At 36.6% G+C, this 20,341-nt stretch overlaps 1 protein-coding gene across 1 annotated transcript in view; it reads left to right on the top strand.

Annotated features, from left to right (window-relative positions):
- Nucleotides 1-20,341, top strand: part of sv2a (synaptic vesicle glycoprotein 2A) — a 37,182-nt gene extending 16,841 nt beyond the window's left edge. The window contains exons 3-13 of the mRNA XM_026283281.1: nucleotides 9,141-9,321; nucleotides 9,806-9,957; nucleotides 11,732-11,865; nucleotides 11,983-12,072; nucleotides 12,450-12,560; nucleotides 13,813-13,901; nucleotides 13,991-14,155; nucleotides 15,391-15,524; nucleotides 16,841-17,044; nucleotides 17,145-17,304; nucleotides 18,384-20,341. Coding sequence (XP_026139066.1) covers nucleotides 9,141-9,321; nucleotides 9,806-9,957; nucleotides 11,732-11,865; nucleotides 11,983-12,072; nucleotides 12,450-12,560; nucleotides 13,813-13,901; nucleotides 13,991-14,155; nucleotides 15,391-15,524; nucleotides 16,841-17,044; nucleotides 17,145-17,304; nucleotides 18,384-18,567 — 1,604 coding nt within the window. The 3' untranslated portion in view covers nucleotides 18,568-20,341. The remainder of the gene's footprint in view (nucleotides 1-9,140; nucleotides 9,322-9,805; nucleotides 9,958-11,731; nucleotides 11,866-11,982; nucleotides 12,073-12,449; nucleotides 12,561-13,812; nucleotides 13,902-13,990; nucleotides 14,156-15,390; nucleotides 15,525-16,840; nucleotides 17,045-17,144; nucleotides 17,305-18,383) is intronic.

Raw genomic sequence — 20,341 nt, 5'->3', positions numbered from 1 at the left:
TCAAAATATTAGAATATTTCCTAAGATTAATACAAAAAAAAATTCAAGTCAAAAAGCTCAAGTTCTTTAAAGTATGTTCATTTATGCACTCAATAATTAGTCGGGGCTCCTGAGGTGTTGCATGGGAGTGATCAGCCTGTGGCACTGCTGAGGCACTACTGAGCCTTCAGCTCGGATCAACTGTTTCTCGTCTTCTCTTGAAAATACTCCATAGATTTCATATGGGGTTCAGTTCAAGCATGTTGGTGGTCAATCAAGCACTGTAATATCATGGTCAGCAAACCACTTGGAAGTGGTTTTGGCTCTGAGGGCAGGTGCTAAAATCCTCCTGGAAATGGAAATCAGCATCTCTGTAAAGCTTGTCAACAGATAAAAGCATAAAGTGCTCCAAAATCTTATGGTAGACAGCTGCATTGACTTTGGACTTGATAAAACACAATGGCCCAACACCAGCAGATGTCACGGCACCCCAAATCATCACTGACTTCACTAACGATTCACTAACGGACACAGACTTCACACTGGATTTCAAGCAGCTTGGATTCTGTGTCTCTCCAGTCTTGCTCCAGACTCCAGACCTTGATTTCCAAATGAAATGCAACATTTACTTTTATCTGAAAAGAGGACTTTGGACCACTGAGCAATAGTCCAGTTCTTTTTCTCCTTAGCTCTTGTAAGATGCTTCTGATGGCTCTGTTGAAGAAGTGGCTTGGTAGTCCTTTTCCTGTAGACGTCTGAGCGTGGTGACTCTTGATGCACTGACTCCAGCTTCATTCAACTCCTTTTGAAGATCTCCCTAGTGTTTGAATCAGCTTTTCTTAACAGTATTCTAAGGCTTGCAATCATCCCTGTTGCTTGTGCACTTTTCCCTAACCATTTTCTTCCTTCCAGTCAACTTTGCATTTAATATGCTTTGATACAGCACTCTGTGAACAGCCAGCCCTTTCAGTAATGACCTTCTGTGATCTACCCTCTTTGTGGAGGGTGTCAGTGATTGTCTTCTGGACCACTGCCAAGTCACCAGTCTTCCCCATTATTGTGATTTCAAAGAACAAGAGATTATCATTTATTGTATATATACGCCCCTACAGCGTTTACAAGACACAAACAACTTGCTAGACAGATTTATGGTCTCTCACACTCAGAATAATGAAAGAGAAAAATGTGAGGGAAAGACCAATAAACGTTTCAATTGTTCACTCAAAAATTGAACAAATTCTTGCAATAAATATGATAACAGCCTCAACAATGTCCAACAAGATGAACAGCAAACATTCCACTCTCTCACGCCTCTCTTTCTGAGGATGTTGCTCTACCCTCGTCTTTTTGAAAGATGCCGGTGCTCCTCGTAAACCTACCTCCACACACGAAAAGACAAGAGAGGAGAGAAAGGGAAAAAGAAACAACAAAAAAAATACAGTCTCAGGCGTAACAATATATATATATATATATATATATAGAGAGAGAGAGAGAGAGAGAGAGAGAGAGCTGATTATTTTTGGAATATGTGTAGGATTGAAAAATTGGATAAATACATTTAATGAAACTGGATGATACAGGATTAGTTTACTCAAAAATACTACATTTTTCAACCATGTATGATTATCTTTTTCTATGAAATACAAAATGAAGTGTTAGGCACAGTGTCCAAGTTACACTCTTCCTTACAAAGAAATTTGCTGAAGATATTTTACTTGTTGATGATATTTCATGGCCCTTTTTAAAGCTTGGCAGTATCTGCATTTTTGGAAATGCATTATGGAAAACAGAACCTCAAATATTCTGCCTGAGATCTTCTTTTGTGTTGCACAGAAGATACCACTGATATTCATGTTTCACATATTCACTATGCTGGTTTGCTAGTCTAATCTGGTCTAAAAAATGCCCAAAACTCTTGTAAAACCAACTAAGACCAGCAAGCCAGATTACGCTAATGTAAGTTGTTTATTTTTTCAGTAGAGATGTTTCAAATCTCTGTCAGTGGTCACAGAAAAAAAACTTTCTGTAACATAAACAAAATCTTAAGGGCAGTTCCCACTGTCATCTTGTGCCCATTTCACCATCTGTCAGTCCATACAGCAAGCACACCATTCTCCATCCTGGTCAAACCCGACGCAGCATTGACGCAGTTTGAGCTATAATTAACTGACAATAGACATGCTGAACAGCACAGTGTGCTTTCATGGCTTGTTTTGTCTCCTTGTGGTCTGTGATAGAATATTATACTAGCCCGTTTGCATGGATGGAGTCCCTGAATATCATGTTACATTATATAATATACACAGACATTTTGGTAGTCTTAACTGCTCTGCTCTGCTCATGCATGCACGCAGGTGTTGCTGCTCTTAAACCATATTCATTATTTCCTTATGTTAACTGTTTGCTAAATGATCTTTTAAGGGATTATTGGGACATTACTGATGTGTTTTCCTGGTCGTAAGGTTCACATCCCTGGTTTATAATGTGAGCTTGTGTGCTCATGTCAGTGCTTGTTCATTGATATATTCACTTGGCGTGGATCTCAGCTGAGCGTGTGTGTGAGAGTACCATTGGGGAACAGGGCCCTTGGTCTCTCCCCTGTTACAAAACAGCCCTGACTCATGCAGGAGTGCCATCTGTATCTCTGCTGGGTCCTAGTGCTGAAACGTTTTAATGCACACGCAGCTGCAGCTCTGCAGCAGAAATGCTTCAGCCTCTGTCACATGACACTCTCCAATAAAATCCAACCGCGTGGATGTGTGGGAAGAAATGGCCCGCGGTGGGTTTGTTTCTGCTCACTGCACCCAGCAGTCAACCTGCATGTTTCTCTACTAATGAGCTTACATGCAACGAATGAGGCCTTAATGAGAAGAAACTGCATTTCTTTCGTGTGTAATATGAAAATAAGATGGACACTTTTATTATGATTATTATTATCAAGACACTGAAAGTAAATCGTCTCATTAAAGGTCCCCTGAAGTGCCTTGAAACATGCAGCATTATTTAATGTGGTGACGTAATTTCAACAGAAACAGGAAGAGAGGGCGGGACATATCTAGCAGCCCTGCCCCCTTTTTTAAAATAGCAGTTGAGCTCGGTAAGGCCACATTTGACAGCCACAGTCTAATAGATTACCCCTAGATTCAATATGAAACACTTAGTAGAAAAAAAAAGTTGTCATAATCATGCTGAGTAGTTGTAAAAGTTTTTAATATGTGCCGTCTTGTGCATATGATCCACCCCGTGCGATGGCATCCCAGGACCAGAGCCAAAGTCCGGACCAGACTGTTCGCGTTGCCGTGGTTCGTGTGAAGTTGCCGTGGTTCGTGCAGTACGAGCCATTCACTGTACAGGAAATAATACACTGTGAACAAATGACCAATCTCAGCCGCAGCTTCAGTGTCAATTTATAGTGCAAGGAGACTGATGGCTGAAGGTCTGGAACTCATGGCAGCTTTCATTGGCCAAGGCCCGCCCATGAGGCCGTTCGACTGACATGTCAAACAACCAATCACAGTTTGTTTCGTTCAGCATCACATTTCGGGGCATGGAAATGTCGCTAAAATAACAGACTCTCTGTAAAACTCTCGGACATATTTTAAAGATTATATGCCGTGAATATCCATACTTTTGAATATCCAGTGTTTAGTTGATCCTGATAAGCGCTAATCGTCACAGTTGTAAACTCGGCGGCTTTCTTCTTTTCGTGAGGGGGTTTGGTACCACAGCAATTTTATTTCCAGGTGGAACGTTTAAGAACACGACACATGTCTCCCTGAAATCCTGTATAATTCATCCAATCTGATGATGACTTTGACACTTCTGAAATGTCTCCACTTTTGTGTCCCATATGCATCAGACTTTTAGCCAGTGGTCCGTGGACGTGACGTCTGAGGCTGAGGCTATACTGCGGGGGGTGGGCACTTCGGATTGTAGAGGGCATTTGATTGATCAGAAGATTTGATGAGAAGATGAAGTTTGATGTGACGTCAAAAAAATAATTTGTTGAACTATTTTGGTGCAAGTTACGAACTGTAAGCTTTGAATGCTTGTATTTTCTAATTATGAATTTTGTCACTGTTTTGTAACACACTGCCTTATATATAGTAACCTTAGGACTAACATATTGATACTAACTTTTGATTTCATGGGGACTTTAAATGTTATGTCAAATCACCTGTCAGGGAGATTTTATGGCTTAACGGATTTGTATTGGACGTTTGTTTGGATGGATGGATGTATGGATGGATGTTACATGGCTCAGAGATAGAAAATAAAAGACAGGTAGATAGATAGATAGATAGATAGATAGATAGATAGATTTACGCACGTTTAGCCTGTTCCTCACCTGAACACCGGGTGCCAAACGGCACATTAGTCCGGGTGAAACTGAAGAACCCAATACACAAACCCGCCACAGTCCATCGCGCTCCCCTCATCTGTGACGCATAGACACACTCGCAGAAAAAAAAAAAAGGCTCTATAAATAGTCTCTCGTCCCCTCCCCCACTTTCTCTCTCTTTTTCTCTCACTTTCGCTGCCCTGGAGCCTGTGTACTTTCCTGTCACTGTGCTGGAGAATCCTCTCTCGCCCTTCCCCCTCTGCTCTCTCTCTCTCTGAGAAGGAAGAAGAGGCAGAGGTCAACTGTCTCCAGGCTCTTGCCCCGCCCCTCGTCTCTCCTTCATCTCTAAGACCCCTGTGATGTCATGCCCACTTAGCCATCCCAGAGCCTTTATTGGCTTGGTCGTGTTGCATCAGTGTAGCAGTGGCAGTGTAAAACCTTTAAATTCAAGACACGTGGTAAACTTCGAGCACAGCCGTGTTTATTAATGCTGTCAGGTGAGCGAGTTGTGTAAAATCACACAGCACATGTTCAGTGTTGTCATCTCTATTGTTCAGGTCTCATTAGCAAATGTGCACTGCATCATTGCCTTTGAAGGTCATAAACAGGCCTGCATGAGTGCTGAATTCAGCGGAAAGCACCGCAGAGTTTCACAGAATGCAAATGCTCAACACATTGTTTATGGAATATTATTGAGATTATGATCATGCTTTCACCCAGTCTATAGTATACACTAAACAAAAATTTTTTTTTTTGAATAATGTGAAGTTGTTCTTTAACACAAGAAAAATATGCACAAATATTATTTTGTCTTATTTTCTAGTAAAAATATGGTTTTATTGTTTATTTGAAGATATATACATTTATAGTTTTAATTTATATATGTATAGATAATTTCAGTGTGTGTATATACTGTATTTATGTATGTATGTATGTATGTGTGTGTGTAGGTGTATGTGTGTGTGTATATATATATATATATATATATACACACAATATATATATATACATTTTACGTGAATGTTATATGAAATATTTCACACACACACATAAATATATATTATAATTATATTATTATATATATATATATATATATATATATATATATATATATATATACAGTATTGTTCAAAATAATAGCAGTACAATGTGACTAACCAGAATAATCAAGGTTTTTCGTATATTTTTTTATTGCTACGTGGCAAACAAGTTACCAGTAGGTTCAGTAGATTGTCAGAAAACAAACAAGACCCAGCATTCATGATATGCACGCTCTTAAGGCTGTGCAATTGGGCAATTAGTTGAATTAGTTGAAAGGGGTGTGTTCAAAAAAATAGCAGTGTGGCATTCAATCACTGAGGTCATCAATTTTGTGAAGAAACAGGTGTGAATCAGTTGGCCCCTATTTAAGGATGAAGCCAACACTTGTTGAACATGCATTTGAAAGCTGAGGAAAATGGGTCGTTCAAGACATTGTTCAGAAGAACAGCGTACTTTGATTAAAAAGTTGATTAGAGAGGGGAAAACCTATAAAGAGGTGCAAAAAATGATAGGCTGTTCAGCTAAAATGATCTCCAATGCCTTAAAATGGAGAGCAAAACCAGAGAGACGTGGAAGAAAACGGAAGACAACCATCAAAATGGATAGAAGAATAACCAGAATGGCAAAGGCTCAGCCAATGATCACCTCCAGGATGATCAAAGACAGTCTGGAGTTACCTGTAAGTACTGTGACAGTTAGAAGACGTCTGTGTGAAGCTAATCTATTTTCAAGAATCCCCCGCAAAGTCCCTCTGTTAAAAAAAGGCATGTGCAGAAGAGGTTACAATTTGCCAAAGAACACATCAACTGGCCTAAAGAGAAATGGAGGAACATTTTGTGGACTGATGAGAGTAAAATTGTTCTTTTTGGGTCCAAGGGCCACAGGCAGTTTGTGAGACGACCCCCAAACACTGAATTCAAGCCACAGTACACAGTGAAGACAGTGAAGCATGGAGGTGCAAGCATCATGATATGGGCATGTTTCTCCTACTGTGGTGTTGGGCCTATTTATCGCATACCAGGGATCATGGATCAGTTTGCATATGTTAAAATACTTGAAGAGGTCATGTTGCCCTATGCTGAAGAGGACATGCCCTTGAAATGGTTGTTTCAACAAGACAATGACCCAAAACACACTAGTAAACGGGCAAAGTCTTGGTTCCAAACCAACAAAATTAATGTTATGGAGTGGCCAGCCCAATCTCCAGACCTTAATCCAATTGAGAACTTGTGGGGTGATATCAAAAATGCTCTTTCTGAAGCAAAACCAAGAAATGTGAATGAATTGTGGAATGTTGTTAAAGAATCATGGAGTGGAATAACAGCTGAGAGGTGCCACAAGTTGGTTGACTCCATGCCACACAGATGTCAAGCAGTTTTAAAAAACTGTGGTCATACAACTAAATATTAGTTTAGTGATTCACAGGATTGCTAAATCCCAGAAAAAAAAAATGTTTGTACAAAATAGTTTTGAGTTTGTACAGTCAAAGGTAGACACTGCTATTTTTTTGAACACACCCCTTTCAACTAATTGCCCAATTGCACAGCCTTAAGAGCGTGCATATCATGAATGCTGGGTCTTGTTTGTTTTCTGACAATCTACTGAACCTACTGGTAACTTGTTTGCCACGTACCAATAAAAAATATACTAAAAACCTTGATTATTCTGGTTAGTCACATTGTACTGCTATTATTTTGAACAATACTGTATATATATATATATATATATATATATATATATATATATATATATATATATATATATATATAAGATATATATATATATAAAGATATATATATATATAAAGATATATATATATAAAGATATATATATATAAAGATATATATAAAGATATATATATATAAAGATATATATATATAAAGATATATATATAAAGATATATATATATATATATATATATATATATATATATATATATATAAAGATATATTATCTTTTAAAATATTACTAAAATGATTATTATTTTTATTTAGATTTATTCTATTTTTGGATGTTCAGATATTTTAATAAAAAAAAACTATTTTAAACTGTGTAATGAATTATAAATGTATTCACAAGTAAAGTAAATTTTTTTAGTTTTTTTTCTTGCAGTGTGATCATATATTTTTAATTTGACACTTTTTTTTCAGCAAATGCTTTGACCGATTCACCATTACCTTAGTGTTGTTTTCATCACCCAATTTGTTATCCCATCGAATTCAACTCAGACTGCAGACACATCTTTCTACTGCTAATAAGAGAGCAGTCTTGTCATATTTAAATCCCACCATCCCATTTTAGCGCTGCTCCTCTCTGCTAATGCATTGCCCAGTGGACACAGCGCTTCAGTCAGGAGGTGCTGAGAGCCGCGGGCATGTGCTGTGCAGGGTTTGTGCAGTGGAAGCCGAAGGGCCCTGGAGAGGAGGGCTTGAGATAACAGACCCCTGTGCTGCATTGCAGTGATGCCTATCAAGGCTCATCATCACGGCTGTCAGCCATAGCGGCCCATTATGAGGCCAAGGTGAGAGAAAAGTAATGCTGACAGCTGCCTCACAAAGTCAACTTTAATGCTACTTCAACATTTGCAGCATCATCTCAAACACCTGCAGAAACACCAGACACCAGCACAGATGCTCATCGGAGTCTAACTGTTGGTTCTGATGGTGAAATGAAGAAAAGTGTTTATAAATGCAATTCATTAAATACTGAAAGGTATTACTAAATGTATTCCAATATAGTTACAAATCTGTCTTACCCAACATGTGCGTGCAGTAAATATATTTAGTAATCATAACATTTAAAGTGATTTATTTTAATGCCATAGTTATTGCCAAAACATGATTAGTGCCATGATATTTCTGGCCAAAATACACAAGAAAATATATTTTAAATAATTTAAAATACATTCTGACTATTCCTTCATATGCCAAAAAATGCCAAGAGTATACTTTTCTGGCTTTTGGTTGAATGCAAAATGTATATTTTACAATATATTTTTGGCTATATATATAGGATTAAATGGATACATAATGTATCACTAATATGTGTGTGTGTGTGTGTGTGTGTGTGTGTGTTTGTGTGTGTGTGTATGTATGTATGTATATGTGTTTCTGGAAATATTAGGTGATTTGAAACTCCCATGCAAATGACATAAGGAGTAGAACATTTATGTTATTGTCAATGTAGTGATTTCCATTTGAGTTAGGATGTTGCCTATACAGGCTGCAGACAGTACGACAGCTCATTAGGTTTTGGAACAGAGCCATTGTGTTTTCAGATGCTGGTGTGCTTAGCTAGCTTAGCTAACAAGACCTAATGTGATTAAAACGACATTAATCAGAAGCGAAAGAGCAACATCTGAGGAATATCATTTTCCTTGGGTCATTTATATTGTATCCATGGATGAGTCCCTGCTTTCTGATTGCCGTGGCAGCACATCTATGCCAGCGGTGCCAGCAGTCTGCCGGGTGACGCCTGTCTGTGTTCACACCGGCAGTCACATGACCAGCTGGTGCTGGAGCTGTGAAAGAGCCGTCAGTGTGAATACACCAATACACTCGCACACACACACAATGCAAAATGAATTTGAGCTGTCAGGAACAAAACAATGAAAATGTTCCCTTCTATAAAAGAAGCACAACTTTGACATTTTAATCGTATTTTGGCTCCAGTTCCAGAAATGTCACTTTGATTTACTGTCTGTTTGGAGTATCCTGATTGGGACAGGACGCTGGTATAGGTATTGATCGGCCTGTCTCTCTGTGTCTTTCTCTCGCAGGTCTAATTGTGTATCTGGGTATGATGGTGGGTGCCTTTGTGTGGGGAGGTCTGGCTGACAGAATCGGCCGTCGACAGACCCTTCTTATCTCTCTCTCCATCAACAGTGTCTTTGCTTTCTTCTCCTCCTTTGTCCAAGGATACAGCTCTTTCCTGTTCTGTCGTCTGCTCTCTGGTGTGGGGTAAATGCACAGTTCACAACACCTACAGTCTCTTTTACATTTATTATAAATATATATATAAAAAAAATAGATATGAAGGTAGGGGAGAATTTGGCTCCCTTTCAGATAAAATTAATACGACTACAGAATTTGAATCAAAATACAAAATATTTTACATAAATGAGAGCAAGCAAATATGTATAAATGTATATACAATATGTGTATATATAGAGAGAGAGCGAGAGAGAGAGAGTTAACTTTTTGTCCATTTTGAATTAGCTTTTATTTTTATCAGTTGTCATTTTCATTTTAGTTAGTGATTTTATGTGCTTTTGTCATTGTTATAGTTTTTTGTGTTTTTGTGATGAATGTAATGAAAACAGCACTTACCTACTTCTTGGTATTTTTACCAGCTCAATTCAAATTCAAAAAAATTATAATGGTGCACAAATGCACTGTTATGTTTAATTTTAACATAAGAGTCCCTCTCTGTTTTGTGCTGTAGGATCGGTGGCTCTATTCCCATCGTGTTCTCTTATTACTCTGAGTTTCTGGCTCAAGAGAAGCGTGGGGAGCACTTGAGCTGGCTCTGCATGTTCTGGATGATTGGAGGCATCTACGCTGCGGCCATGGCCTGGGCCATCATTCCCCACTATGGTAACCATCACGCTCACATTGTTTGGGTGGTGTTCTGTAGCTTAATGGTTAATTGATCTCAGCTGGTAGCTGAAAGGTTGTAGCTCCATTAACTATCACCACTGACTGTGCCCTTGAGCAGGACACTTAACCTCAGGTCACTCCAGAGGGGACTGAACCGGTAACTTAAGATCCAGATGTCACTGAAAGTAATTCCACCAGTTATCGTGTCATGTGATAATCAATAAATGATTCATGGACAATGTTAAAAGTGGTTCTAAATCTCATCAGCTTAGCTTCAAAAGTATGACATGATTTTAGAAGCCTACTTGCCATACATACCAGCAATGTCAGTCACTTGAGTTGTTTTGCCATAATTAATCCTAAAACATTGTCCAAACAAGCTTACACACAGACTGTTCTAGGTATGGCTTGGGAGATGACTGTTAATTATAATCCAATACTAAAAGTGGTAACCTGTAATTGTTATATTAAAGAGCTACTGTATTTCTAGTAATACTCAATCTTACCCTTAATTTGTTTTAGTTTTTTATCAAATCAATTAATTTAACAAAATTAATTTTACCACATGAAAATCATTTTAAGATAACCTTTTTTTTCAGTGTGGTTTCTCTGTCTCTGAAACACTGAAGTCTATGTAATTTATTAGTTGTTAATTAAGTGGTATTTTTAGCATTCACACTTTAAAAAGTCTATGGTGAAAAAAGGGAAACATTTTGACATCATTAATTATTTTCGATATTTTGTGACTTTTTAAATGCGCATTAAGGGAAGGCTCAGAAATTGAAAAAGGGATTATTTATATATATATATATATATATATATATATATATATATATATATATATATATATATATATATATATATATATATAAATATTTATAATTAAATACGGTTTGAAAATTCTATTCACCAAAGAATCCTGAAAAAACAAAAACAAAAAACAAATACATTTTCCACAAAAATATTAAACAGAGCCAGGGCTAAAACTATTAAAAACAATTTTGTTGACCTAAAAACAAAAAACTAAATAAAGAATAATTGATAATAAAATATAAATGAAGATCTAAGGGATTAGGGCAAAAATGCAACCAAACTCATAAAAATATCACCCAAATGCAAGATGCTGGGGCAAAAAAAAAAGTCTGAAACAAAATCTGAAATCTGAAATTGCATAAAAGGAAATTAAATTTAGTTCCTGTTTTTTATTTGTATGTACTTTTGAGGCTATTTAAAATGTTACATTTTACAATTTAAAATTACATTAATCTCATAGCATTTTTACAGACAAAATAAACCATTATTAAACATGCTCTTAATGCCATGTCAGATGCAGCTTCTGTGCCACCTTTGACTTTTTTAGATTTTAATACGATTTTGTTGGTTAAAATCTATGGTATTCTGATTAATTGAATAAATACAAGAACCCAAAACAAAGGTAAAAAAATGCCACTCGACATCAGTTCCAGTTGTAGGGTGACCATATGCGCCGTTCATATGGAACACGTCCTAGCCAGGATTTTAATATTTCCTAAAATATCCAGGTTTTGGCTATTTGCACTGTGCAGGTTGATCGTTGTGTAACATTCATGAGAGCTATAAAGAGCGGAGCAGTCGGCTCCTTATGCTTTCAAATCGCTTTCACGTGTTTGTTCCTTCGTTTGACTTGAAGCATTCGGTCTATCCAGTCGGGAATGTTGCCCATTAATGGAAAAGCTTGTTTCTGAGCCTGATTCTTCGGAACTTGTAATATATGCCCCTTCCCTTTAACCAGGCTGGAGTTTCCAGATGGGCTCAGCCTACCAGTTTCACAGCTGGAGAGTGTTTGTGCTGGTGTGTGCCTTCCCATCCGTCGCCGCTATCGCTGCGCTGACCACCATGCCAGAGAGCCCACGCTTCTACCTGGAGGTTATTGACGTCCCACATCCCGGCTTGGATCTGTTTTTTGGTTCATGCTGGAGGTAGAAGTGCAGAATACACTCCTAAATGAAAGATGATTTTGCTCCTATCTGTGTGTTTTAACAGAACGGAAAACATGATGAAGCTTGGATGATTCTGAAGCAGGTCCATGACACCAACATGAGGGCCAAGGGCTATCCAGAGAGGGTTTTCTCTGTGAGTACTGCTAGATTCACCATCAGAAAGACAATAACAAGTGAATTGTGGAAATATTCATTCCTCAGTATGAATTAGAAATGAATTATGCAGCCAGGCTAATGAGTTTACATTTATCTGGCTGAAATGTAGTTGAATTGGTCTTCATGCACATTTAATTAAAGTTATTTTTTTTATTTTGGGAACTTAGACAACATTCTGTAAGTATTATGGACCCTTTTAAAGTCTGCAATGGTTAGCATTGTAAATCTTAATCTTGTTAATTAGACACGGCTCACCTCTCTTTGCCAAGTACTGTAGTTAATATTCCTACCACAAAACTGAGAATATCAGTGAAGTATGGAGGCACGTTTTGAAGCACGCTGTGAAATCCTCAGGTCACCACTATTAAGACGGTGAAACAGATGGATGAGCTGGTTGACATGGGTGGAGAGGCCACAGCCTGGCATCAGCGCTGGAGGATCAAGCTGACCAACCTCTTCCATCAGGTAGAGTATGATAACACCGCAAAAATCACTCAAAAAAATGACATTTGAATTTCACATGATCTACAGAAGACATATTGTATTCTTCTACACATTTAGTTTTATATCAGTCAAAGTTTCTTGCATCAAAAAGTCGTCATTTCATTGAACACTACTGCTCAAAAGTTTGGGGTCAGTAAGTAGTTTTTCCACTTTTATTCAGCAAGCATGCATTACATTTATAAAAAGTGACAGAAAAGAATTTATAATGTTACAAAATATTTATATTTAAATACGGTTTGAAAATTCTATGCACCAAAGAATCCTGAAAAAACAAAAACAAAAAACAAACACATTTTAAATATTAAGCAGAACCTGGCCTAAAACTATTAAAAACTATTTTGTTGACCTAAAACCAAAATAAAGAATAATTGATAATAAAATATTAGATGAAGATCTAAGTGGTAGCTCTTCTTGGTAACTAACTAAAAATATTTTATGTTGAAGCTCTAAAATTACTAACTGGAAATAAATAAAAGTTAAAACTGAACTAAAACTGAAATACTATTTAAAAAGAACAAAAAGTAATAAATATTACAAAAGATCAAAACTAACTCAAATTAAAATAAAAAACTGAAAATATAAAAATGTAAATTTATAATAATAAAAATGAAATAACACAAAGCAGCACAACTGTTTTCAACATTTATAATAATACAAAATATTGGTTACACTTTATTTTAAGGCGTCTTTGTTACAGCATAATTATGCTTTTTTTTATAACTACGTGTACTTACTATATGGTTAGGATTATTGGTTTGGGGTTACTTGCATGTCATTATGCACAATGTATTGTTATTATAATAGTAAATACATGCAACATGTAACAAGGACACATTAAAATAAAGTGTTACTGAAATATACCTTAAGATACAAATCAGCATATTAGTATGATCAAGTGACACATGTGACAGGATTACTGTATTTTTGACTTCCTTCAAAAACATTAAAAAAAAATCTTGTTAAATCTTGTTATTTTATATACAGTGTGTAAATGGTTGTTATTATAATTGGCTAACCTCTTTGCATGAAGTAAATCATAATGCCCTCAACAATTTGCTGAGTACCGAGTGAGTGGGTGGTCATATCTTAACATTCTTACGTTTTTAGTGGCGATTCTGATTGACACATATTTGCAGCTTAGTTTCCATAAATTACAAAGACCAAAGTCTGTATAGTACATTGGACTCAAATAAAATCCTGCTTTATTTTCCAGGTGTGGAGCAACTTCCTGACAGTGTTTAACCCAGAGTACCGGAGGATCACTTACATGATGATGGCCGTGTGGTTTTCCATGTCCTTCAGGTATACTACCCTGAAGCACATGCATTTTCCAACTCATCCTATGAATGCATCTCTGCATCGTTTCATGTCTTGTTGCTCTCTGTTTCCAGCTACTATGGGCTGACTGTTTGGTTCCCTGACATGATCAAATACCTGCAGAAACAAGAGTACTCCTCTCGCACAAAGGTCTTCATCAAAGAAAAGGTAGAGCATGTGACCTTTAACTTCACCCTGGAGAACCAGATCCACCGGAATGGAGAGTACTTCAACAACAAGTAAGCGCTGCTCACAGGCAGTATGCCAGACATATTTCTGTAAATAGGCCTGACCTTTCTATGAAAGGTGAATTGTGTTGGGACATTTGCTTGTTTTTTTTTTTAAAGGTATATTCCAGATTAAATGCAATTTAAGTGTGGGAGAATGGCACAACAACCTTATCCTTTGAGCACACCTTTGTTTTTTTTTCATTTATGGCATACAAATAGTTTGAGCCAAAATCTAAGGCAACATCATATGCAGTATTTATTAATATTTTAAATGAGCTTTAAATTCTCTCTCTCTCTCTACACACATACACACACACACACACACACATATATATATATATATATATATATATATATATATATATATATATTTACTTTGAAGTTATAGTAATTGTATGTTTTTGTGATTTTTATTTCAAATACTATTAAATATTTGAATATACAGTACTGTGGCTTAGGGTTTATTTATTTATTTTAGTTTGAGTAATTTTAGTACTTCAAACTTAAACTTTACATTGAGGTTTTTCATCTAATATTTATATTTCAGCTTTATTTCACTTAACAAAAATGATTTTTATTAGTTTTAGATTTTGTTACATTAACAACCTTGATCATACAGTTTGTATATATTTTTTTTAGAAAGACAAGATTTTCAATCCCAGTGTGTGTTGCTAAAAATCATGCGAATACAGACGAGTTGAGAGAAATGCATGTCACATAGGTGGCTGCCTGTAGACTGTAAGGCAGCTCTGTAGAGTTTGTAACAGAGCAACTGTCCCTCAGAAGCTTTCCTGTGAAGCCTGTGATACTCTGATCACCCTCCAGCCGCTCTTTGAAACCATTAATCAGTCAGTGTCCTCCAGTTTTATTCAAATAATGTGTCCCAATTATGAGCAGCTGTTCCACTTCAAATAGATAAAATCTTTCCCACAAATCTAGTTTATGTTCAGCTAATCAGGAATGTGGTTAAATATATAAACTAATCTCTTATCATCTAACGATTTTAGTTTATAGTTACAATGCAGATTTAATTTCATGACCTTCAATAAAGTCTAAATACAGATTTGTCTCAACATGCACACCAAATCCAATAGGAATGATAAAAAAATCACAGAGACCAGATGGAGACTTTCCAGGTTATCCATTAGTATTTGGGCCACTTTGTAGAAGCTAAAGGAATTCTGAATGCCTCTCAGGCAGCAATACTAATTTTCTTAATGAAACTTTTATTTTTGTCATTAAAGGTTCTTGAATCTGAAGATGAAGTCTATGGTATTTGAAGACTCCCTGTTTGAGGAATGCTACTTTGAGGATATCACGTCAAGCAACACCTTCTTCAGAAACTGCACCTTCATCGCCACCCTCTTTTACAACACAGGTGAGAGAACCACAGGTTTCACCCTTCTGGGTATAAAACATATATAGTATTGGCATTCAACAGCATTCAGACAAAAAAAAACACTTGAATTCCAGCCATAGTCATTTTGAAGATTTGATCCCTTATAAGAAGACACTCATATGACATGTTTTCCTTCGGTTAAAATGGCTTCTGTTTTTAGAGCTACTGAATGCATTGAAAATGATTCAGGTATCCTAGCAACACCAGCTCAGATTCTTCCTCCGCCTGTCTGTGAAGGAATGACAATCTGCTTTTCCTGATTCAGTCGTGCTGGGCGTTTTTAATCGTTTCCCTGAGCAGTTCCCTGGGCAAATAAATGATGAGGCTAAGAAAGACTAGGCTCTGTTCCAAAACCTAGTACACTGCCTACCTAGACAACATTGTAATGTTTACATGAATGCATTTGCAGATGCTTTTATCAAAAGCATTAGATTGTCATAATTTACTCATCCTCAAGTCATCAAAACCTGCATGCATTTCTTTCATCTGTAAAACACAAAATAAGATATTAGTAACCAATCCTTTTCACATCGCATTGATTTCCATCTTGTTTTTTTTGTTTTGTCCACACTATAGAAGTCAACCGGACCCAAAACCACTCGGTTACCAACATTCTTCAATATATCTTCTTCTGTGTTCCTGAATTTTTTTTGGGTGTATGGCTGCATGCATGCATCCCCTGACATGCACTATAGGCATGCAAAATGCTTTTTTTCAAAAGGTTTAGTGAATAAATTAATCCAAGTTGGCAATGACTCTAATATCCATATCCTGTGTGAATGCCCATTTGAAGACAGTAGACAGCTTATAAGCTTTTAGTATTGAGGCAAATGTCCAAAATTCAGTTGCGTCTTGAAGTCGCTCAATGCATTAGAACACATTGCATAAAGTTGTCTATTAATTCTAGGGTGACCATAGGTCCTCTTTTTCCCAGACAAGTCTTGGCTAGGATTTCTTAGTTGTCTAAAGTATCCAGGTTTTGCCTTTACTTTGCTATTGTTTTCATACTTGCTGAAGGTAAGTAAGTAGTTTGACCAATGGAATGCGGGCATTGTACATAATCAACCAATCGTAGGATGCAATAAGGTGGGATCTACAGAGCTTGTCAATAGGAGAACAAAGCCAAAGCTTGGCAATTTAGAAATCCCGGGAAGGACATGTCCAGAATAAAAAGAATGTGTGGTCACCCTATTGATTCTTTCAGCAGTTTGACCTTAAAATGCCTGCATATTTAAATTGGTGTAATGGAAGAATCGCTGCTGCAGTGGTTAACAAGAGCCCTCATCTGCTTCTAGACTTGTTCAAGTACCGGCTGATCAACAGCAAACTCATCAACAGCACTTTTCTGCATAACAAAGAGGGCTGTATGCTGGATTTCAGTGATGAGAACAACGCATACATGATCTATTTCGTCAGCTTCCTCGGCACACTTGCTGTCCTTCCTGGGAACATCGTGTCTGCTCTGCTCATGGACAAGATCGGACGTCTAAGAATGCTGGGTAAGAAAAAAGAGTTGCATCAGTGCTAAATAGTTTTTGGAGCTCAGAATAATATGATAATATAATAAACATTCGTTCTCGCTCTTATCATCTGGTGCAGCGGGCTCCAGTGTGATTTCCTGCGTCAGCTGCTTCTTCCTGTCATTTGGAAACAGTGAATCTGCTATGATCGCCTTGCTCTGTCTATTTGGGGGCATCAGCATTGCGTCGTGGAATGCCCTGGATGTGCTTACAGTGGAGCTGTACCCCTCAGACAAGAGGTGGGCCAAGCTCACAATTCTATCACAATTGTTCTCTTTTCTCTCTGCATGTGTATTTAACAGTGATCTCAATACAATTTTGGGCACTTACTCTACATTTTAAAACATATATTTGTAAAGCAAGATTCTCTTCTACTTCTCTTCTCCATTTCACACAGTGTGAACATTTTTTCAGTGTGAATTGCTTAGAAAGATTAATAGATCAAATGTATGTCAGTAATTCTGTGCTGCATTGCCTCTGCAGTGCAGATCAAATAGATCATAATTTAGGGCATATCTAAAAATTCTCAGTCAAAATGAATGATGTCTCAGTAGTTCTGACATAAAATGCTATGCATTATTTCTAAGAAAATATGTTGACAGTGCCTGCTTAACAAAATGGGCTCTTTAGCACCCCTAAGAGTTCAAGCACTGAAGAACTGATTTCAGAAACGATTCGGAGACATTTACAATATTATAAAAGATCCCAAATAACTTTCTATTTAGTAGAGTCCTGAAAAAATGGTTCCACAAAAATATGAAGCAGGACAACTGTTTTCAACATTCATAATTATACCAAATGTTTCTTCAGCATATTACCCTTTTTTTGTTGTGTGCAGTCAGTGATGCCATAGAACATTCGAACCATTTTGAGTTCCACAAAGATCTTTCTAGTGAACAGTTCTTATAAGAATCATGTGTTTCTTAGACTAAAGAACCTTTTTTCTGCTATAAACAAGCTTTTCTGCAATGAAAAGTTTCCATGGTTGTTAAAGCTTCTTTGTGGAACCTTCAGTGACCAATAAAGAACCTTTAATTTTTTAAAAGTGTAGAATGAGGATCATGTGACACTGAAGACTGGAGTAATGATGGGGAAAAGTTATCTTTGCATCACAGGAATAAATTACATTTGAAAATATATTCAAAACAGTAAAAACAGTTATTTTAAATTGTAATGATGTTTCACAATATTACAGTTTTTCAGAGCAAATTAAAGGAGCCTTGGTGAGCATAAGAGATATCTTTGAAAAAGAAGGATGAATTTCTTTTCAGACAGATCCAATTTATGAAATTTTACATATTTTTCTTTTTTTCCACAGAACTACAGCCTTTGGCTTTCTGAACGCCCTCTGTAAGTTAGCTGCAGTTCTGGGCATCAGCATCTTCCAGTCGTTCGTGGGCATCACTAAAGCGGTGCCCATCCTCTTCGCATCAGGGGCTCTGGCAGTGGGAAGCTTCTTGGCTCTCAAGCTCCCTGAGACTCGTGGTCAGGTGCTTCAATAGTGCAGCGTTCCAGCATACAGGAACCCTATCCGTGAGTGAGCAAAGCTGGAAGCAGCCGACACAAATCTACCATTTACAGATCTCTTCATTCCTTCAATATGTGCAATCGTATTATTATTTCATTCAATTTTATTTGACTTCATTCTGATCTACATGTATAGATATGTTCCCTGCTGATGTCTCACTGTCTTACAGAAATATTGGAAAACCTGTGCGAATGTGTTTGTGTGTGTAGAAAAACTGCCATGTTAAACACATTCCAGCTTTGCGTTATGGACTGAATGTGAAATTTAACATGTTCATTTTGACTTTCCCTTTAACCTTCATCCGAGCCATCACGTGATAATTTGAAAAGCATCACTGAGGACCCGTGAAATCAGTAGGTAGATATATTTGAATGGACAGTGTTGGTCTAGTGGTGCTGGTGATGGTTAATGTTGTTGCTTTACTCTAGTCTGTTGTGTCCCAAAAATGTAAAAAGTGTGGGATGCCGCAATTGCCTGCAATATCGGCTCAAGCACTCCTCACTTTTAAAATGTTTTAATGCATTAACACTGACGTCAAATTACTATATTATGGACAGTAGTTCACTCATTTCTGGTTTTTGGAATTCAAATTTGGTTGATCTTTCAAAATGTCTGATTATTGACGGTGTTGTGCATGCAATGAAGCGTGTCGATTCATAAGAATATGCTTGAAGATATTGAACATAACTGATGAAAGTGATCTGTATTACGCTTCTCTGCCTTTGATAATTTGGACATTATGTAAAATATGAGAAAAGTGACATGATGGGTTGTATATCATTATGTATGCTACTATCATTCTTTGTCCTAGAGTTTGTGTTCCTATTGAGATCCAATTGCGTCGCTTTTGAATGTGACAAATGTTACATTCGCCCCGTTTTCATATAAAAAAATCCATTGAACACATTAGAAAAAAACGAAAGGAAAAAATGAACAAATGAAGCACAATGCGATTTGATTAAACTGTCCAAAACAATATCTTTATTTTAATGATTATGTAAATTATGTATTGAATATAAATATATACAAATTTGCTGTAATTCAAGTCTGTCTGTTTGAACACTTAAACTATTATTAAATATATAAACATATATATATAAGAAAAGATATTTACATGTTCAAATGTTAAACTAGAATCAACATATGTCTTAGATAGATTCCATTTGATGTATGTATATACAGTTTTTATGTTCATTAAGGGATTTCATTTTTTATCAAAGAAAATATATAAAAAAAATGACTGAACAAGTCAATACACTGATTTGCAGCACACACAGTAACCCTCCTTCATGTTTTCTCTTGTGTTCTTGTAAAGAAACAGAGGTATCCGTCTGTGTGTGGGTGTGTGTAAGTATGGAAGTACAGTGTGTGCTTGCATGTGAAATGTTGAGTGTTCTCTGAATATTTGTATTTATTTATATAACTGTTTATGAGAGTTTGATTTTATAGTATTTTTTACTTTGAATATCTGTAGAAACAGATGTAGTGCCACATGCAGGGGGAAGTTTTTGCTGTATCATTGTTGACCTGATGTGCAATTCTTTGGTGACATGGTAGCAGTAACTGGATCTAGCATAAAAAAAGGATTTTAAAAATAAAGCAACATTTGATAGGAAGCAAAAACCTAGGATATCCCATTAGGACAAACAACGTGTCCAATTCTGCTACATATTACCAAGCACAATTAATTCTAATTCCATAGAGAATAATGGAAAACTGGTTAAATAATCAGATAATGACAAAGAAAA

The sequence above is a fragment of the Carassius auratus genome, chromosome 16 (assembly GCF_003368295.1).
Source record: "Carassius auratus strain Wakin chromosome 16, ASM336829v1, whole genome shotgun sequence".
In the NCBI taxonomy this organism is placed as follows: Eukaryota; Metazoa; Chordata; class Actinopteri; order Cypriniformes; family Cyprinidae; genus Carassius; species Carassius auratus.
The sequence above is the reverse complement of the archived record's forward strand: the minus strand, read 5'-3'. Positions and strand labels throughout refer to the sequence as shown.